General features: G+C 36.2%; 1 protein-coding gene across 4 annotated transcripts in view; it reads left to right on the top strand.

Annotated features, from left to right (window-relative positions):
• Positions 1–22,001, top strand: part of LOC134529370 (myotubularin-related protein 4) — a 263,105-nt gene that overhangs the window by 55,431 nt on the left and 185,673 nt on the right. For all 4 annotated transcript variants that reach the window (XM_063363357.1, XM_063363359.1, XM_063363356.1 and 1 more), the window contains exon 4: positions 7,130–7,441. In XM_063363357.1, coding sequence (XP_063219427.1) covers positions 7,130–7,441 — 312 coding nt within the window. The remainder of the gene's footprint in view (positions 1–7,129; positions 7,442–22,001) is intronic.

Genomic DNA, 22,001 nt, shown 5'->3' with positions numbered 1-22,001 from the left:
ACAAACCTTCGTGCGGATAACATGGAACTGATGTTAACTTTGGCAATGTCCGACTAAGTGTATGTTTAAATTCATTTTGTTACTTGAAGGAATACTGTCTGGGTTTGTCCTATTTATGTGTAGTATATTGTTTCAAAATATTTTGCTTGGCCTACTTTACTTTCATTTCATTTTTGATGTGTGCTATCTATAGATTTGTTTTGTTTGCTCTGCATAGTTGTTGAATTGTTGCTTGTTCTGTGCAAATATTTGGTAAAGTTATGTATGAAACTGTGAAGTTCTACTCTTAAATGACATATTAAACACATTCACGTAGAACTTATATGTATAAACCTCATATTGCAGTTTTAAAATCAACGAAATTTTTGACGAAACTACTGATAAAATAGCGAAAAATATACCGAAATCTTCTCGTAAAAAGTAATGAAATTGTGCAAATTTTTTCACCGAAAACACCTGTCTCTAAAAAACGTAATGTAAAAAACAGTTTTTTTCATGGTGTAATTAACTAACATTAAATTAATGGTTTGAGACAAAAAAGAACATTACTTCAATTATTATTTCTGTTAAGGTTTTACATACTAAACAACACATTCAGTGCAAATTGAATTCAGTCATTCATATACAAACACAACTTAGTCATACATGTACTGTACTCTTCAGACATATATTTCACTATCTACTATCTACATATAATGCACGATTGTTTAAATTATGTTAATCAGTTTTAAATGTGTTTATGAAAAGGTTTTTTTTTCCACCTTTAACTTTTACCTACTTGTTTGATCAGTGTTATGCTATGCTATGCTAAATCTCTTTCCTTGATATGATAATACGGAATTTCTCACTACACCTCACTCTATGCAGGAAATAACAGTTGTTTTCTGAATAACTTCTGATGGTAAACTATTTTAGCTTTTGTAAACACAACACAATAATGATATGTAATAAGTTGCTTGAATTCTTAATATGTAGCTTCTTTTATAGTAATAAAAATATGTTTAAAATTCCAATATTCACTAATTATAAAATAACCAAGCGACCACTTCACTACTGTTACGTTGTGGCAGTTAGGTAAATAAGATTAAATACATAAATACTACCATTGACATTTCATACTGCTGTAACAGTGGACCTTTTAGTTTCACAAGGAGATGAGGAATGAACAGAAACAAGGTGTGATTATGTCTGAATATAATTACTCTATATTTATTTAAATGATGAAACTTATAACAGTGTAATGAGAGACAAATATATAAGAGGTATTAAAATGTGTTAAAATATAATTTCAATTACATAATTTAAAAAGCTCTTGGATATGTTAAAAATACGGGCCGGTCCTAATTAGATTATTAAAGGTTTCATTTAATATAAATAAACAAAATAAAAATACAAAGAGGCACAAACAATCCCAATGTAAGCTCTTAAAGTCCAGAACGAAAGTTTTATATAGTTATTATCTCTTCAAACGTAATAATTTAAATGTTATTCCAAAGGTTCGTAAATATTGTAAAACCGGAGGTCTGATGCTCGCTGGCCGGAGTCCAGCAGTCAACATGGTGTCAGGGCGCCTGTTTGTAGGACAGGGAGTATGCGAAAATGCGGCTAGGTCCGCATCCGGCTCTTGGACCTGTCTGTGAACAGTCCGAATCAAACATGATCAGAACTGGTACACAGAAAGTTAGCAAACTGGGCAGAAAATGCCTGCAAAAAGATAAGGGGAGGTCGGAGAATAAAACTGATAGGAACTCACCAGACAGGGAAGGTAGCTTCTAGAGCCCGAAGCGTAGCACGTCCGGATCTGAAGATTACGGAATCGCGGGCGTTTCCATATTAAAAAAAATATATATATTAAAAAAATAACTACTATGCTGTGTACAGACAGACTAATCTACTTAAAAGAATTTATAGGGATAGCATCCCTTGTCTAACTGACTACATCTTCGGTTACGGCCGGACAGAAGTCTTGCTGTGCGTCTCGCCAATCCGCCGATAATCTAATGCAGTCCGTCTGGAATCACGATGCGAAGTGTCCCCGGAGGGGCCGCGTCTCTTAATTAAAAGGAATAACTCAATCAAAAGGTTGGGGGGGGGGGGGACTTTGGCGTCCGGACCGAAGGGTTCCGAAGTTCTCCGAGTGGGAATCGCAAAAAACTCTGACTTCGATATCTTGAAGTTGGTAGCACTGGCCGATTTTAGCATTACCTGTTGAGGGGTGTCCGAAACAAAAAGGGATTGACTCGCCGGAGGCGTCTGCTACATCCTGGGGCTAATGGAGGGACAGGAGAGAACTCTGGCGGCCAAGAGGAGAAACTGGCTGGAGGGTCACAGAAACGTCCGCTAGAGTGCACTGGGCGCACTCGCAACCAGTGGGCAGAGCCAGGTTAAGGATTTTTGCCACCGCTAGGGTTCGCTGAGGGCTCTGTTGGACAAGGGCGTATGTCCTTGGAGTGACCATGTACCCTGCGCAGGTTCACTGGAGGTCGATGCTCTGGGTTGAAGTTCCCAAGAAGCCACAGGGGAGAGAAGAGGGAAGGGGGGTCAAAACTTGCTATGTCGTCTGGGAAAAGCGTCGTGTGGACCGTCCCGAGGCGTCGCCGAGGACTGTAATATGCTCCTCGACGTGCTGCCAAACAGCTTACCTATGCTTCCCTCCGAGAAATGAAAGATTCTAACGCTGGGCTTGGGGTAGCGTTCGCTAGCACGAAAAGACATACTGTTACAGGGAGAAAACGTGATGCAAACAGCAGCTGAGATGCCGCGATAACCAATCGTCAGCAAACGTATATCTAATTGGGCCTGCGAACAAGCGCAGGTGCACTGGGTTGCACAAGATTACGTCGGAGAGTACAGTAATGAAATCAAATTTAAATGAAATTAAAAATGCAAATTTATTTTTGGTTTTCTTTCTTTAAAAATGAAAATTTAAACTTAGAATTCAAAACTTGTGCCCGAAAATTATGATAAACGGCACACAACATTGACTAAGGGTAGTCAATAATCATCACATGCTTGATCTTTCATTTTAAGAGAGTAATAAATCTGTACTAGTTTTTTTGATTTCTCAAATGAAAGGCGATTACTGTTGGCATTATGGACAAACTACCAGTTGGAAAAAACTCTCCAATTGCGCAGATGATTCTGAAATGTTTAGTAATTTGTTAGCCAAATCTGCTAGTTGCTTATGGTGCCTCATTGCAAATAACCAAAATGTTTTTGGAGGTTTAATGCCTTTGTTGATAAGGTCACCAAATATTCCAGACTTTTCCCGATACTGTTGAAAACTTGAGAGACCTTCTGCATCCAAAGTTTTCAATATGAATCCTTCCACTTGGTTGTGGTGTTCTTCATTAAGATTCTGACCTTGATATTGTGGGTAAAGTACATTTGCTGACATGCTGTATATATTTAGAGATTGTTTTCTCCGCTTCTCAAGATGATGATGCTTGTCATTATGACCATCAGGTAACTGTAGTGACGTCCACATTTCTATTTCATCAGCAACACTGCTGTCTGACTTTTGACAAGCATTAATGAGCTGGCTTACAGGATCTAAGAGCGCAATTGTATCATTTACTTGTGAAAGAAAATATTCATCAAAGAAAAGACATTTCACTTGTGGTGAAATTTTGGCTAATTCATCGCTAGCTGCCACTTTACACATTGATGTAATGTTGCTTTTCAGAGAAGCACAGGAATCTCGTTGAGAGCACCAGTGAGTGTCCACTGCAAGACAAACTCTAGAACCACTATAAGACAAAAGTTGGCTCTACTGATCTGGATGTTTGAATGTTTTCAGAACTTCATTTACCTTTGAAGACATGTTTTTTGGTAGAAGGTCCTTAGCCAACAGATTTGCAGTGTGAGAGTTACAGGCAAAATGCCATAATTGATGGCATTTGCTCATTTTAACCATGTTTCTGGCATTATCAGACACAGTACAATATAATATGTGTGTTATAAGTGTCTTAGCTTTTTCAGATGCCTCTTCTACAATTTCACATAGTTTGTTTCCTGTTTTTGACTCACCTGAAAGATCAAAAGCCTCCAAAAACAAACTTTTTGGTTTTCCAGTACTTGCATTGATATTGTGTAGCATTGCAACAACATTTTTAGTATTATTGGATTCATTTTTCCACCTATAAATTAGTAAAACAGAGTCAGGCTCAATATATGTATGTTTAGATTCTTCCTTGTACACGTCATCAAGTAATCTGTTAGAAATTACTTTTCGCCCAGGGGATTGGTAGGCAGGGCACAATTTCTGCAGCACGTCCTTAAAATGCACACTATCCACAACACTAAATGGAATGTTGCAACCAAAAACAAATTTAGCAACAGCTAAGTCAATTTCTTTTTTTTTCAGAAGCATTCATAGTGTCAATATAACTTGTTATTGTATCTCCTGATGTAGAGCTGAGGGAGCGTTTTGTAGGTTGGCTAGCAGAACCAGTAGACTCCTTATCCAAGTCAGTATGTGATGTTGAACTGCCACAACAACTGGTTTGTAGGTCCTCCTGCTGCAAAGGATTGTCCACCATCTCTTCATCTTCAACTGACATCTCGAGTGTAGAGCCAGGAACATTCTGCGAGTGTTGGCTCTTGTGGATTTTTTCTACAACATATTCTTCTATGAGCTTTGAGACGCTTCTTTGCAGTGTTTTTTACTATCACTTCACAGAAGCAGCATTTAGCACAATTTTTATTTTCAACTTTTATATGAACAAAACTATGTTCTCCATATATGTTATGAAGTGGTCTGCCACCATGATTCATTATTAGAAGTTATAATAAATCTCAGATTCTCACCACAGAAGGAGTCTTGCTAACATAACAACATCTGCTACATCACTGAATCTGTTTCTTGTTAGCCAAATTTGGTCTAGAAGAAGTGTGTCTCACTGTCACTGTAATATGAAATGGTTGGGAACTCTGGTGATATGTGAGTGTCACATCCATACTCGCCTCTTGCCTTTCCATGTAGTGATAAGATAACAATGTTCCTAGAATACACATGATACATTACTTGCCTTCCACAATCATATAAATTGCATGCTGACATCAAGCTTTGGCCACTACTTGTGTGGAAAGACTTATATTCTACATTAACAGGCTCCAGGCCACATTTAATAATATTATTAAAAATATAAAATGACAACAAAGGTTTTTTTATGTATTTTACTTTTTTTACATTAATTACGTGTTTTTTACGTGTATTTTACATGTCGTGTAGAAAACCATTTTTTACACGTCAAGTCCCAACCCTGGCTACTAGTTAATTCAAATTCTGTTTACATGACTCAGAAATACATTACAGTATCTTTTTAGGGTTTAAGGTAGTGATGTGTCATTTCTACTTTTTTCCCAGTTCTCGGTTCTCGGTTTCAGGTTAACCTCCACACATTTTAAGTTGCACCAAAGATACAGTATACCATAATAAATGGTGTATTTGATTAACATGACTCATCAATGACCTACTGTACCATAATTTAGACAAGTCACTTAGCCTCTAGGTAGCACAGTTGATTCTCGTGTTACTAGATGCTGGAGCAGCACTGTACCAACATCCTGTGGTGCAGCAATATCTTATCATGCAAACTAACAGCTTTTTTTTTTGCTGGATCAGTATTTAATTTAGGCACACCAATAAAAAATTGCTTGAAAAAAATGGAAATATTTATTCACACTGGCGGGTTAGCACTGAGCACATGACAAGAGGGTGAAGGGAGGGAAGGGGTGACTTTCCTCTGTCAGTGTCGCCTGCAATTTTCAAAGATTTACGAACCATTCACTTGTTGCATGGGGCTTAAGTGAAGTTAAAAAATGTGTGCATTTTGGTCTTCAGCAATATACCACGGCGTTTTACCGGGGAAAGTATTAGCTGTTCTGCTTTCTGTAGTACCGGCACCGGTACCGACATTATATTTACTGTTCTCGTAGTGCCGGTTAATTTTCTGAGAACCAACGAAACCGATAACTGAGAACCGGGACCGACCCATCCCTAGTTTAAGGGGGTATTATTTTTCGAAATTTATTTTGTATTTTATACCACCCAAATTTCAATGGTCACCTCTTCCCCCTCCTCCGCGCCACTTCCCTTATCATTCCTCTCAGATTTTTAGATTGGTCCGCAACTGTAACATTTCCTATCGTATTGCTGTCAAAGCACCAACTGATTTTTAGATCAACGAGCCTAAATTCACGTTTGAAGCCCAAGTTTTTGTTTTGAATCATTGTAATTCATCTGCGGCAGTGTATGCATGCTAATACTTTGATTTTCTTAGATTTTTGCATGTGTTTTGACATTGCCCCAAATGAAGGGCTACAAAGAGGAAAAAACTACTTCAGTAATATTAACTTAGATATGATTGTTATCTGCATTTCAGGAACATTCATAACACACTTATAGCTCAAGACATTCTTTCTAACCAATATAAATATTTTTGACTATATATACATTTATGATTTTATTTCTCATTTATCTTTAGTGTTTTCCTGTGACAGGGGCTAAGGCACTATTTTTCATTTTCATGACTTATTCTGCCTCCCCCCCAAACCCAATCCTTAAAATAATAATTTAAACTTTTAATACCTCTTTAAAGACTTTTGTCAGACACTAAACCTGCTGCCAATGTCAGTTTTTAACAGCAGTCAAGTATACAGTTAAAATAAATTTACATTATTTTGTAAATCAGTTTTTATTTTTCACGCTCTTTTTGTTTAAATTTGTAAATGCTATTGTTATAAAATGTTGGCTCTTACAGGTTGATGCATCTACAAGTTTGACTTTATTTTAGACTATCTTGAAACTTAAAGTGAGTATTTATTTAGATTATTTGTAAAATAAAACATAGTGACAAAATTATGGGGCTGGTATGTGTGACTATTCAGAAAAGTTTATTTTAATTTGCAATATGTTGAGCCACAAACATTTTGTTCAATTCAACATTAAAATAATGTTAGGTCCTAAATTTATATAGAAGGCAAGAGTGATTGTCACAGAGTAAATAAAGTGATGAAAGTGTATTTGTTCATGTTTACACACCAGTATTTTTATTTTCCTCCTTGATAAACTTGTTCAAGTTCAGTGTAAAGTAAGTTTTGACTGTGTGTGTCTGATATTTTTCAGGGAAAAAATGGATATTGCAGATCAGTATGAAAACTTACATTCATTATGCAATGTCAGTGCAAAAGACTTGTACCCCAAGCGACCAATGCAATGTGATGGAAACAAGCTGTGTGTGCCATTTAAAACAGTCTGCGGAGAAGCTGTTGAATATCTCGGACCCACTACTGATGGAATTCTTGCACTTTCAAACTACAGGTTTTACTATGAACCGAAAGAAAATTTCTACAATATTCCACTTGGCTTAATTGATGTTATTGAAGTGAAAGATTTATTTCTTCTACAGATAGGTTGCAAAGATGCAAGTTCTTTCAAGTAAGTATAGTTTTTATTTTGGTTTTCTTACAAATTAGTGCAAGAATTTAAATGTGTACTTTTAATGTATCATAACTTATTTTTATAAGAAAATTAACCGAGAAGTACTTCATATTAAATTTTAAACTTTTACATTCATTTGTTTTACTTAATATTACATGCATATTATCTGATAATGATTTTTTTAAATTAGGGGAAAAAAAATTTGGCTAACTTCTGAATTATTGTTTATTACTATTAATTGTTTGAAACATTATCCAAGTTAATTATAAATGAAAATAAAATTATTATTTTTAATTAACTTAGTGCTTCCAAATAACTTAAATGAAAAAATACTATTAACACTGAACTGAGGTAGAAGTAGTGTATGTTACAGTATAAACTATTGAATTTTACACAAATTTAAAAGGTGCACTAAACTCAAGGTTTTACTATGCATAGAAATATTTAATCTAATAGTTGAATTTGAATATGTTATTCACATTATTACTCATTGCATTGAAAAAGAAAGTAAACAGCTCAATTTTTAAAAAACTTAATGACATTCATAACCTTTGAAATATTTTAGTACTTTTATTAACACTGAATCAAGAGTATCCAATATATAACCTGTGTTTGATTTTTAAAACTTACTACACCAATCCCTCACTTCATACCTTTTCAAAATGGCGCATATTCATTTAGTGCGATGTAAATTTTACTGCCCCAGTCTTGAATAGCAAGTCTGTAAATTTCAGTTAGCACAAAATCACCACAAGTAAAAAAAGTGTGACATGTTGCCACGAAGTCTGCTTCTACTCTGTAAACAACAGATGTGCCATGGCATACAGTTAGCTATACAAGGGGGGAAGAGATGCGTGTGCAGGTCTGACTACGCTATCGGTTGTAGTATAAACATCAGCTATGGTAAGTTCAGTTGCTGCTATGGAATGTAAAGGACCAAATGTGTTTGTCTGCGTTGTTACACATCATAATAACAGAGTAAACCCAAGCTCTGTTACCATTTTGTCACACTTCACTTTCTCTTGATAACTTGTGTAACTGGTGGATCTTTTAGTATTACAAGGCTAAATAATAACTCATGATTTCGTCTCGATATAAGTACCTCTATGTTTATTTAACTTTTACTTACTTTCACATTAAAATAATATTTGATGCATCTATATATATAAATATATTATAAATATATTAAAATTATTAAATTATATTAACATGGATTTAAAATTACATTATCTATAGAATGGGCCAGCCCTCCTTAGAAAATTACCATTAATCATTGGACATAATTAAAATAGAATCAGAAATAATAAACAGGTTAATTATTTACAATCCCAGTACACTTAGAGTGATTAAAGTCCCGAAAGAAAAATTTCTGGTGTTCGGATCTTTTCAACGTCATGATTTAATGTTATTCTGAAGATATAAAAAAAAAATGAAGGACAGGAGGTTTGACGTTCACTGGCCGAAGTTGAGCTGCTAACGAGCCGTCAGGGTGCCTTAGTCATCCTCATTGCTGGAGGAAGGACTCGAGGGTGGTGTTCTTAGGTCCGCATCCGGCCCTTGAACCCTGTCTGTTAACAGGTCCGAATCAAACATGATCAGAACATGATCACAGACAGTTAGCAAAATAGGCAGAAAATGCCTACTAACAAAGATGATTGTGGTCGGGGATGAAGGTTTGTCGAAAACTCACTATACAGGGAGATGGCTTCTAGCGTCAGCCAGGGTGCGGAGCTCGCGAACACGTGGTTGTTGCGGACGTTTCCAGGATTCAAAAGATAGATAATATTATGTATTAACGAAGAATGACTATTTCTACGAGGTACGCAGACTGACTAATTATTAATTATTAAAGTTGTAGGGATCACATCCCTTGTCTAGCTGATTACATCTTGAAACAACGACCGTAGTGAAGTCTTGATGTGCGGCTCGCCGACGATGCGGTGTGGTCAGTCTGCTGTCGCAGCGCGAAGTAAGTTTGGGGCGGCATCGACTCGTAATTAAAAGACGACGTCAATCAAAAGAAATGGGGGAGGCTTCGGCTTCTGGACCGAAAGGTTCCGAAGATTTCCGAGGGAGTGGTCGAGAAATACTACCTACAATATCTCGAAGTTGGTGGTACTGGCCGATGTCAGCGCGACCTACTGAGGGGTGTCCAAAACAGGGAGAGATTGACTCACACGAGGCGACTGCTAAAGAATTGGGCTTATATAGGGGACTAGTACAGTGCTCGGGTGGCTTGGAAATGAACTAAGGGGTACTGTTTGATGCGTGAGGCACCAGGGGGCAGGCATTTAGCGGGTGTTCAAACACTCAGGGGAAATAACTCGCAATTCTGCCACTAGAGGGCAGAGGCGATACATTCTGAGACTGGATTTGTGGCCTCAAGACAGGCTGGGGTTGACGACTGGGCGTTCAACTGTGTCTGGTTCCTTGGAAAGGCTGGAGAGAGGTGGTGGGGTGGAACTGCGCTGCTGTGGGAAATTAAGCCAACAACGTGCCGAGGGCTCGAGCGAAATGACCAGTGCTCGTGCCTGAAATAACTCACGTAAGGCTGGCTTTCAGAACCTAGCTGCTCTAATAGCTTGCAGGACATAGCACTTCTTGTCAAGGCTCGGAGGAGAATTACAGGCAATTTACGTGCGCCAAAGCGGGGATAAGACGACAGCACATGCTGGGTCATTAGATGGTAGGCAAAATTATATTTATGGTGGGAACGATTGGGAAGACAGGTCTGACGAAGATTAAACGGGAGTGTACAGGAGGCGGGAAAAGTTTAAGTTGTTGCAGCAAAAAATAACTGGCAACATAATTTTTCAAAAATTCAAATTCAGCATTGTGCCAAAAATACTAATTGGCAGCACTGTGTGTATGCCGCTGGACCGTACCATTGTCGCCCGGCCACAGACCGGACAGTGATGAACTTCAGTCCAGCCAGTGGCAGGTAAATTGCACGCACACAAAACAAAAGCATCGTCTGCCGCTAACTGTACTGTGAGAAATTGTTGGGTGATAACAAATTTTTTATCATTATTATCAGTATCAGCACACCAAATAACACAGGAATTAATTAAAATTATTAAAAAATGTTTTTTATTGTTGGCCTGTGTAATTGTATTTAAAAATGTCTATTCTCCAGTCACTCAATGTCTGTCGAGTTCGACAGTTAGCACTCCTCACTGGAGCTAGGTTCAACAGTGATTCACCCCTTACCTCGTGCCTTTCCACACACACAGTTTCGCGCCACTCAGTCGCTGCACTCTCACGATCCCGTCACTCCGCGTCGTGCCACTCTTGAAGGGGGTCTCTCATCCTCTTTGCGGATTTCACACTTCCCTTCACTCGCGGAACTCTCCGAATTCTCTGAACTCGCTCGGAACTCCGGAACTGTCGCGGGATTCATCGCGGGACTCGTTGTAGGACTCGGCACTTACGCGGCACTCCTCACGGAACACCCACAGAACTCACACGGCCTTTCGTGGCACACTTATTGGGACTCAAGCAGCACCCATCGCGGAACTGGCTCGGAACTTGGGACTCATCGCGGGACTCCGTCGCTGAACTCCTGCGGAGGCTGGCGTCGCTGCTTAAGTGCCTAGGCGCCCTTCTCGAGCCAATGAGAGCGGCTGTGACGAGTTGCGTCATCCCGGGCAGACCCGACGCCTGAACAGTCCAGAAGGGCGGCATCAATTCAGGCTGCTCCGCGCGGCGCCCCGTGGAATTCTCAAGGCCGCTCAACGGTAGATAACACCGCCGAGGCAGGACGATGCCCGGGGAGTGGAAGAGGAGGGGGGTAACAAAGACCCTTGTAATCCGGCTCAGGCACGCATGGCCTTATGTCAATGGATGGCACGTGATGTCAGTGGCTTTGCAGGTCCACCAGCCAGCTCCAAGTCTGGCATCGCAGTCTGGTCTCTCGCGTTCGTAACAATATGTTTTTTTAATTTATAGTGGGTTAGTGTTGTGTTTAGAACTTATGACAGTGGTTTCTGTAAAAAAAAAAAAAAAAAAAAAAGAGCATTTATGCGAGGTGCCAAAATGGTAGACCATACTTTATCACATCCCAGGTTAGAGAAAGAGACATTTGCCAGGGCCTGTGTGACAGCTCTCTGACCAGGGAATCCCAGAATAGTAGTTGTAAAATAATATTTGTAGCCAGTAGGAAGGCAGGGTTTTCGGGGAAGTCCCAGTTGGTAATTTTTTTGTGTGTTTTGTATTGTGCTTTGTCTCGTCAGTCGTTGGTCAAGTACTGTGCTGGAAGGACATGCAGGGGCGGTGGCTCATAAACTACAAATTATGAGTGCATTTTGGCAGACCTTTTCACGGCTGGGTGCCAGGGCCATGTCACTATTAAGATTCAACCTTTGGTTTTTGTAATTTTTAGGATGTTTTATCTAGAATTTGTATGCCTAAACCTGTGGCATAGGCGCGGGTGGTTCGCTGGTCCACCAGGATTTGTTGCCCGTTATCTTCATACCTAGACAATGGAGTCGCTAGGGACATTATTTTGTGAAGGCACAGGACTGTTAATAGCGATCTGCGAGAGAGTTTTTTCTTGTGGACAGATTGTGTAACATTTAAATTTGCAATGTGAGAAGAATAAATTGCTAAATTCATTTAAAACTGTTTGATTTTAATTCAACTAGTAATTGTTTTCTAATAATATTATCATCAATAGAAATTTACACCCAAATATCTGCAATTTCATGTGGGATATTTTTGAAGTGTTTATTTATGTGCAAGGAACAGTCGTCATCTTAGCCGGGCATGATTGACTTATTACAATTTTTCATGTATGCACACAATTTGTAGACAAACCATGTTTATATCATAGTCCAGTGTATACTGTAGTTAGAGGGATCATCACTTATTTAACATTTGTGCTAACATCACAAAAATAGTTTTGAAGTAATGCCTGTTGATAAAATAACAGGCAAAGTCAATTAAATGTCAAGTTATTTATTAATTTTGGCAATTATTTTAAGCAATATGCTGTGCCGAAACAACTTGCATATAATGTTTATTTAACTTTTATTTGTGATATCTGATGAATTAAAAAAATTTGTCTTCTAAGCAATATTGGGTCTATCTACAACACATTGACTCTGTGTCTCAGATTCGTACAATACAATTCCAATACTGAAACCCCTGTAAGGACCATTTACCCTGTCAACTGACTCATTATTATTTTTATATAAAGTTTTATACTTCCAGTGTGATTTAACTGCAAAAACAGTGACATTCCGCACGTATACAGTATTGTTGACGGATTATTTGTGTGATTGTTGCACCTAAAGACTTTGGTTAGCACAGCAGTTCAGCCAATTAGCAACCGCCTTTTCAACTTAAGTAATTTTTGAACTAGGTAACTAAGATTCTTGCTTCTACGATAGTGGTCCATGATAAGATAATGTTTACGTGAAGCTCGGAACAAAATCTGTAAGTGTTAGCTGGAGTTAGTAGCGTCTAGTTGCAGACTGATGCTTATTTGAAAGTTTTAACCATACTAACGTAGTGTGTTAAGACAGTGCTTTAAAAGACACTATATTTAGGAGTGCAATGTGCAAGTATAGTTTTTCACAGTGAGTCACCAATACACATGTACACTACCAGCATGTCTTGAACCGTTAACAGGTGCCCAAGAGCATTATTTAAAAACTATGATCAATTAAACTGAAATAAGTTACATGACAAATGTAACTTCAAGCTGAGTTAAATATAGAACATTTCATACCACAAGTTGATTGATATAACAGTAAATTTGAATTCCGAAATTAATTGACTTTTTGACTCGGTGGTCTTGATTTAATTGGTCTCTTTGCTTACCACAGTTTTAAGTTAGCCTCAGCGAACCCTTATTAACGAATCAGTGGAGTAAAATAAAGTGTTGTGTTATATTTGATTCTAATCCGAAACTGAGACATTATAACTGACTTTGGTTATTTTCATGTGCTCTTCCTATATCCGGCACATTAATTAGCTAAATGGTATCAAAGCCTGAGAAAGGCCTGATTTAAAAATATGTCATACAGTTGATGACTTGATATAAATTTGAATTTAAGGTCTTTTAGAGTGTAATAAAACATTTTGTGTGCCATTCATATGTGTTTTTTTGGATCTGCACAAACAATGTAGACAATTATAAATTTATATTCTATCAGTGCAGACAATTATTTTACATAGTAAATTTCAAACTTACTTCTCTGTTTTTGTCTACCTGGTCATAACACATGCACATATGTTAAAAATCAGTAATTATAGCACACACTTGTGAATTTGTCTGCCCTAAATTAATAAAACATTTTCTATTGACTACAGATAGTTGTAATAATAATGGTGCCAAGGCAGCAAAGTGCAGCACAATACAATACTATACTAATTTATTTGCTGCCCTAATTTTACATTCATATTTATTTTTGTAAAACATAAATAAATACGGCACTGATGAGAATTTTCAGAATGTTATATCTATAAACTTTTTATTTTTTGGGTTAAGCTTTTAAACATCTGTTAATGGCATATGTGATTATGAAACCTCTGGAAAAATTTTTATTTATTTATTTACACATTGTAATATACACATCAATACTCATATAAGAGATTGCAAGGATGTGCACAACAAAGAATAAAGACAACAAATAACAACACTGTACAATGCACAATGTACCATGACACAGACAATTATCGAAACCTTAAAAGATGAATTAAATACTAATAAAATACAAAACTAATAGGTATATAACAAGTGAGTTTAATAATATAATGCATGATATTAATAATACAACAAAAATGATTTGTTATCAATAATAGTTAATAAGATTATCTAAGAAATGAATGAAGAAATAAGTTATCACATAAATTGATTAATTTTTATTTTTTGTTTCAGTATATCATGTTTATTATAATTATTATCAGTCTGTATATAATAATATTATTTCTGTTCAAGGTACATAAAGTTTATGTTAGACAACTATGAAATTGTGGTGGTCTTAAGCCTGTGTTATCTAACATATATATTTGCAACTTATTTTCGAATTATAACAGATTTTAACAAAGCGTGAGTCTATGTAGATTCTTTGATCAGAGAGAGAAGCTAAATTAGGTGTAGGAAATTGTTTTTGAATGTTTTTGTATGTTTTCATTTTTGTCACTATCAGAAGCATTTATAGTATTCCAAATTATTGAGAAATATTCAAGTTAATACCTGATTGAAGCTAAGAAGAGTATAAGAATGGAGTCAGCTGAAGTGGCATAAATATTTGATTAGGGCTAGCATTCTTCTGGAAATAGAGCTTATAGAGAGTCAACATGTTAATGAAAAAATAATTGGGAATCTAAAATAATGCGAAGATATTTTTAAAGTTGATTTTGGGATGATAGAGTTGTCAAATAAATAGTCATGTTTGACAGAAAAATATTTTCTAGTGAAGGGTATTATTTTATTTTTCCTTTATTAAGTGTAAATAAATTTGAAATGTAATAATTATTTATTTTAGTAATATCAGATTGCAAAAGTAAACAAATCATTTAGAGAGGTTATTTTTCTATGAATTTTGAGATCATCTGCGACTAGAACACTTGTAGAGTAATTGAGTGCTAGACAGCTGTCACTAATGAATATATTAAAAAGTAATGGTGACAAAGTACCACCCTGAAGAACATCAGAGCTAGCCAATATGCAGAATTACAGTTGTTAATAGTAACAAAAAAACTTTGATTTTGAAGATAACTAGAGAACTAATTTATGAAGCTGTCATTACAATCAAAAATACATGATTTGCATAGCATTAAAGAATGACTTCAAAGGCTTTGGCTAGATCAAAGTAACAGGCATCAACCTGGCCTTTGCTAATAACTTCATTATAAATTGGATTAATGAAAGAAATAATATTTGTAGTTGTGTACATTCCTAATCTAAACCCATGTTGACTGACTGATAATTTATTTTTTATTTAGAAATTAAAAATTTGAAACAATATTTTTTCAAGTATTTTGAAAAACCATTAAGAAGAGGTACAGTTCTGTAATTTGAAACACTTAATTTAGTATCACCTTTTTATATAGGTATTACCTTGGTAATTTTCCATTTATCTCGAAAGAAATGTGAGCAACCTTTCAAATAAAATTTGGTTATTCCATCTGGACCAGTAGATATGGAGGATTTTAAACCCTTTATGCCCCAGAGCACAAGAAATTCTAAGATGACAGGAATGGTTACTAAGTCATGTGAAATAGTAGGGTTAGGATTTAGGTGATTGCTATTTTGGGGTACATAGACACTAACAAAATATTTTCCAATTACAGAGTCTTGGACTGTCAATAAGAGAGTTGCTGGGAAGTTCTGAGCAATAGGAATGAAGTTTAGAGGAGTATGTTATCAGTTACGAGGTGAGACAGATTCAGGAATGAGATAGTGAAAGCAAGAATAGGAGTACAGGACTTGAATAACATTATTGGAAAAGCAAGAATGAAATGGTATTGCCATGTCCAGAGAATGGGAAAAGAGATGCTCTGGCTAGGAAAATGATGGAATTGAAGTACAAAGAAAAAAGACCCCAAGGAAGACCAAGGAGGAGATGGGAAGAGAAGATAGTTAAAGGAGTGCAGAAGAGAGGAGAAGTCTGGATTAAAGTGAAGAATGAGGAATGGTTGAAGTTCAGAGGAAGATGGAGGCATTTTACTTGACTGACCCAGCCACGGGCTGGAAACAGTTTATGATGATGCAAGTCCAAAGTAATCACTATTTTCATAGGATGTAAAAACAGTGGACAATTTAGCTTAAAAATAAAACTATCAAAAATTACTTTTATAACTAAAGCAAGATGATATATTCTTTGACAAGTGCATCTTTCTTCCGCTTGAGTTACGGAACAGTTACAATAGTTTGTAAAACAAAGATCTGAAAAGATATTTAGGTACTAAAGTATTACTGTACTGTATTAGTTCGAGACTAAATGTAAAAATGAGATGCTGTGCCTGGTTTTTAATGTGTGTTGGACTTGGATAAATTGTTTGTTGAACCAGTCGACACTGGGAACATTGAATTAATCTGTAATAACAAGATCTTCTTGATAAGAAACAAGTTTATTGTCTATGAACTCAAAATAAGTAAGAAAAAACATTAGGAGATATTTGAGGAGGTAGAGTGATATTTCCGAAGATGAAAAATTTTGTTGGAGAGAAATTTAAATTTTTAACCAGATTGCTTCAATTCCAGGAAATTCAAGATTATGTATAGGCAGAACTGATAAAAAGTTTAATTGGTTGACAGCTATAAGAACATCACTGCCACGTTTCTTAGATGTTAATAAATATTTTCTATTGTTTCTAAAGACAAATATTGATCAGTAAAGTAGTGGTAATTCATACTAAGATTGTTAAAAAAACTGTTAGACAAATAATATCATAATGAGAATTGATAAGATTTTCAAAAAATTCAGTAGATTTATTCCAAAGACCTCTAATGTTTTTATAAAGTAATTCACACTCCTTATTGGAGTTTACGGCTAGTAGGGGTTTGAAACTAGCCCTACCTATGTTGACAGCATTATCAAGAGAAGAATCTTTGTTAATCGGGATGAATTTTCTTGTAGAAGGAGCTAATTAAGCACTCGCTAGGCCAAAATACTATATTTAGATTCTGTTGAAAACTTCTTCATGGACTGAGACATGGAAGGAAGCATAAGAATCAGATTTTGTCTTGAGTTTAGCTACTTTAACATGTAACAAATTGAATTTGTTAGAAATATACTCGACAATCTCATGATTTTGAACAGAAGGATCAAAATTTGTGAGGAAAAGGCTTTTTCTTCCAGAACAGGTTTGCTAACAGTTTTAAGCACAAGAATATTTCTTATGCCCACTTGTATGAGCGTTTTCTTGCATTCTGGCTCACTTTTTGCGTATTGCACCATAGTGAAGTCATTGTCAGAAACAGACTGGTTGGAATTAAAGCTGCTCATTACATAACATTTTTCACACCGAATTGTTTGTAGGTCACGAGTCGAAATACTTTTACCAGAGCCACTGGGTGTTTCCAAATTAATGGCCTTCTCATGTTCAAGGGTTTCTTTAAAACTTGTCTGTAAGAAATCTCACTGACAATATTAGATAATAAACTTAGCCTTAATTGAATAAGTTCCTGTTTCATCTCAGCTTTTTCTACTCATGAATTATTGAGCAGTGTCTTGCGAACTAAGTTTTCACTTTTAAGGTCATTGCCTTAGTGCACAACAATTCAACAGTTTTAATCATATTGTCAGTTTTAGCACTTCCAACTTGAGAGACTGCATATTTGACTGCTTATGGTTTTCAGTAGTATCAGATCCCATCTTTTTCGGAGGTGATTTGAACATATTCTTATGTTTGTCTTGAACAAAATCCCAAACTATTGCATTATTTAGGGGTAGTACGAACCCCCAGAAGTCCTGTTGATTCAAAAGTGATGAGTTGATATTGAATATACACCCAACAACAAAAGGAACAGAGTTAGATCATGTAAACCATAGAGCTCACGTGAACACGTCCGTCAGGAAAGAACACACGGTCGCGACTGAACACACAGCCACGACTAAACACATGACTGCGTATGAAAAAATTACAAGCAACTTCAGTTTTTGAAATATTTGTTTTAGCATATTCAATGCTAGTAATTTTTGATTATAGTAAATAATTCATAGTCTTATCATACTAAGTGGGATTACAACTTTTTTTTTCATGCACAGGTGCTTGCAGTCAGCTTGTCAGTCAACTAATGGACTATTGGTTGGTGGTTTACAATTTATTATTTTGTGGCTATCAAATATTTCTATGTTAATGGTGAATTTCATGGGATATTTTGTGATTTTTCATAAAACAATATAATCTTGGCTCTTCACATAACTAATAAGAATGGTGGTGCCACTTCTGCACTGTTGGTCATTCTCGATGTAGCAGATCATTACAACTATTAGTTATTTACGCTTGCATCAAAGGTTTATTTGTGTACCAATGTCATTTAGATTACTCAAATTGACTGTGTTCACTTTATGATTTTATATGCTACCATGATGATTTTTCTTTAAAAATTAATATAGAAAGATAATTCATATTGTTTGTTTTTTCTTTTTTTTAATTTTTTTATTAATTGGGCGATTTCTTTTAGAAAATTTAGTTGGATTTTCTTACCTAAAATGGTTTCTTTCAATATTCAACTAGCTATCATAAAACCATACCATGACTAGATATGCTGTATACAAAAAATTTGTGAATATTATCTTGGCACAAATGAGAATCAAGATTCAGCTAATTTAAAAGAGTGAAGTTCTTATTCGTATGTTTACAGTATTATTTGATTGATGTTAATAAAAATCCTGATAAAATTACAGGGAAGGTTTTTAAGTGCATTGATTAATGATAAAATATGATAGACATGTAACCTCAGAAGTAGTGTGCAGTTAATTAGCATATTTTCTGTGATAGAATTAGCATAGAGTAATAAAGTAGTTAACACATTAGAAAAATATTTTCACTGTACTGTACAAATTTAAGTGGACTATTTATTGACTGTAAACTTCAATTTTAGCAATGGTAGGTAGTTTGTTTGATATTTGCTTACCAGCATAATGTGACAGTTATGATTATTTTAAAAGCAGTAAAAATAAAATAAACCATGGCATATTTTTAACTGGATATTTTATGGGTGATCTAAAAAAAATTGTATTGCTCAGTTATTAACAGGATCCACAGTGTGTTTAAATTCCAACATAACCTTTTAGACTAGTGATGAAGTTAGAAATTTTCTTTGTAAAATATTTAACTGTTTTGATTGACTTTTATTGATTGTTGAATACTAAGACTTTTGATTTGTCTCATGGAACACAAATAATGTGTATGCATGCATCTCTCAGGGTGGCCACCCGACAGGGAAAGTCGGGAAATTTTTAATTAGACATGAACATTTTTGTTGCCGGGAAATCCGGGAGAAATCTGTGAATTTTTTAAGCCATCAGGAATTATCTGTTTGTCTAGCAGAACACTGTAAACTGGTGAACCTCACAACGGCAGAGGATGCGACAAGTAACATATGGGTTCCCGTGGAATGTCCGTGGGCTGAGGGGAGGGGAAGCCTGTTGCTCAATTTCTTTCTTTTGTCCTTTTGCTTTTATACTTTTACTTCTGAAGATTTTCACCTATGGTTATAGTATACAGAAGCCACAACCAAAAACCAATACATTGATTTCATACATGAAAGTTGAAGGATCTTATTTGCAGAATAAAACTAAAAAAATTATGTTGAACATGAGAGAAACTATACTAACATATAGAGTTATAATTCTTTTCCCTTTTTTTTATTATACAGCACATATATATTTCAGTATGGCACAGACAGTAAAGAACATGTGTATGTATGTATGTATGTATGTATGTATGTATGTATGTATGTATGTATGTATATTGTTACGGCCGTCGACTTACTCTTATCATTGTCGACCGTAAAGATGTAAATGAAAGGAATATGTGCATGAAAAGTTGATAATGAAATGAATCGTGAAGGATGAAGGGGAAAGGGAATGTAAATGAATCTACTGGGATTGTGTGTGTTCCTGATATCATGACCGCCCTGTCATGAGTATCAGGTTCTGGGGGCGGTTCCACCCCTCGTGTTTTTCCTTAAACAGTCCTTAAGGTAGGGTGACGAGTCCCTATTTGCAAAACATTTTAAATAAAGAGGTTAAGGGTGAACGTTTCCACAAGAACATGTTTATTTCCGCAGTTTCAACTAACATTTTATTTCACACATATATCAAGTCTCTACTTTCTGTCTTTATAATTACAATTTATCACATTCTATTACTAACACATAATTACTGAACCATAGTCGTGCCTATCAGGGATACTGTCGTTAATAAATAAACCGTGCTGTCGGCCATTTCCTAGAGCTTATTCTTAACCTCTTTTGTTATTCATTTGTTACCAACTGTTGCAGATTAATTTCTCCCAAGTTACGTGACGGTTTTAAATTAATTTATTATTCATAATTTCTATCGAGTTATTGTTGAAATGCGTATTCTTAGTTTTTGAAATGAGAGAGAGAGAGATATCGAATATTACCAGCTACATGGGCATAAGGCCATTGTGCTGCTGTCTAGTGTTGAACCATCGTCGCATCGTGGCTGGTCACTCACCAATCGTCGTCTCGGCGGTGGAGTAGCATGGCTTCCCACTGACTCTGTGACTCTCCCTTCTCGAATAAAATCTCTCCGTATAAGAAGCCCGTCCTGACCCTGTTTGCGTCTGTTGTTAATAACAAAACCAGTTCTGCTTCGGCGCCGCTTCTGACGTCATTACACACTCCCCCTCCGTCCCTGTGCCTATGACCGAGTTTCGCTGCGCTGTGACCAAGATCGTGCCAGCTGAGCGCGAGTGGCAACCCCCGTTTGTTTCCGCGGCCGTGTTATGCTAGCGTTTGCAAACCTTCCCCAACTCCTGCTTCACCTGTCCTTCAATGTTTCCTGCTGCATTTGTTATTTCCTCATCGTGTCCCGCTGTTCCTGATGGTCTGGCTAGCTATTAAAAAAAAAAAAGCTTTCCCTGGTATCCTAAAGTATTTTCGGCCGTTACAATATCTCCTCCACAACAGCGGTGTGTCCTCACGCCGATAGGTTTACTTTACAATTTACATTATTATACAATTATTTTACAAAATATTTTTTTCTTTTGGGTAAGGACATGCAGCTATTGGAGTATTACCTCTTTTAGACCTGCCAACTCTCACGATTTTGGTGTGAGGCTCACGATTTCAAGGTCCATCTCACGCCCTCACGCCAAAATAGTATTTCCTCACGATTTTTCGGGGCCCCAAGATTTTGTTTGTAAACGTCACAAAACAAGTTTTACGAAAGCTTACAGCGACGAGTTTCCACCAATACTCGAGTCACGTAAAGGGAGCAATTTTGCGTTTTGTAGCGTGTGCCGTGCTGATTTTTCTATCTCGCACAGTGGAAGAGGAGACATTGTGAAACATGTCGCTACAAAAAAAAAACATATTTAACACGTGAAGTGTGTTGCTTCCAATTAAAAAAAATTAATTTTGCTGTGAACAGTGATAATAGTGTTACACGAGCAGAATGTTATTTTAAATCTTTTGTAGTTGCGGCCCTGTATGATCACTACACAACAGCGCTAAATTATGTTCAACTAAATTAAATCTGCAACCTATAATTTGTTGAAATAAATTTTGAAGGAGAGACCATGTAACATATGTACCTACAGGTATGTCACTTAAATTTAAAGATTCTCATTTGTTGTTTTTTATATCTAACCTGTATTTATGGGCCTGAAAATTTTTATCGAGGACCTCATGATTTTTTAAATTTTAATGTTGGCAGGTCTGCTCTTTACGTAAATTTACTTATGGTAACTCTCCTAGGTTCAACTATGGTTCATTTTTACACTTCCATATTCACACCCTTTATCAGTCTTAATGTTTACAGGATTTCTTTTTCTCTTGGCATTAAATTAGTGCAATTTCACTTTATATAATTTCCGGGTAGGCGTCTGTGTCTCGGGGGTTCTGGTT

Source organism: Bacillus rossius, chromosome 2 (assembly GCF_032445375.1).
Source record: "Bacillus rossius redtenbacheri isolate Brsri chromosome 2, Brsri_v3, whole genome shotgun sequence".
Lineage (NCBI taxonomy): Eukaryota > Metazoa > Arthropoda > Insecta > Phasmatodea > Bacillidae > Bacillus > Bacillus rossius.
The sequence above is the reverse complement of the archived record's forward strand: the minus strand, read 5'-3'. Positions and strand labels throughout refer to the sequence as shown.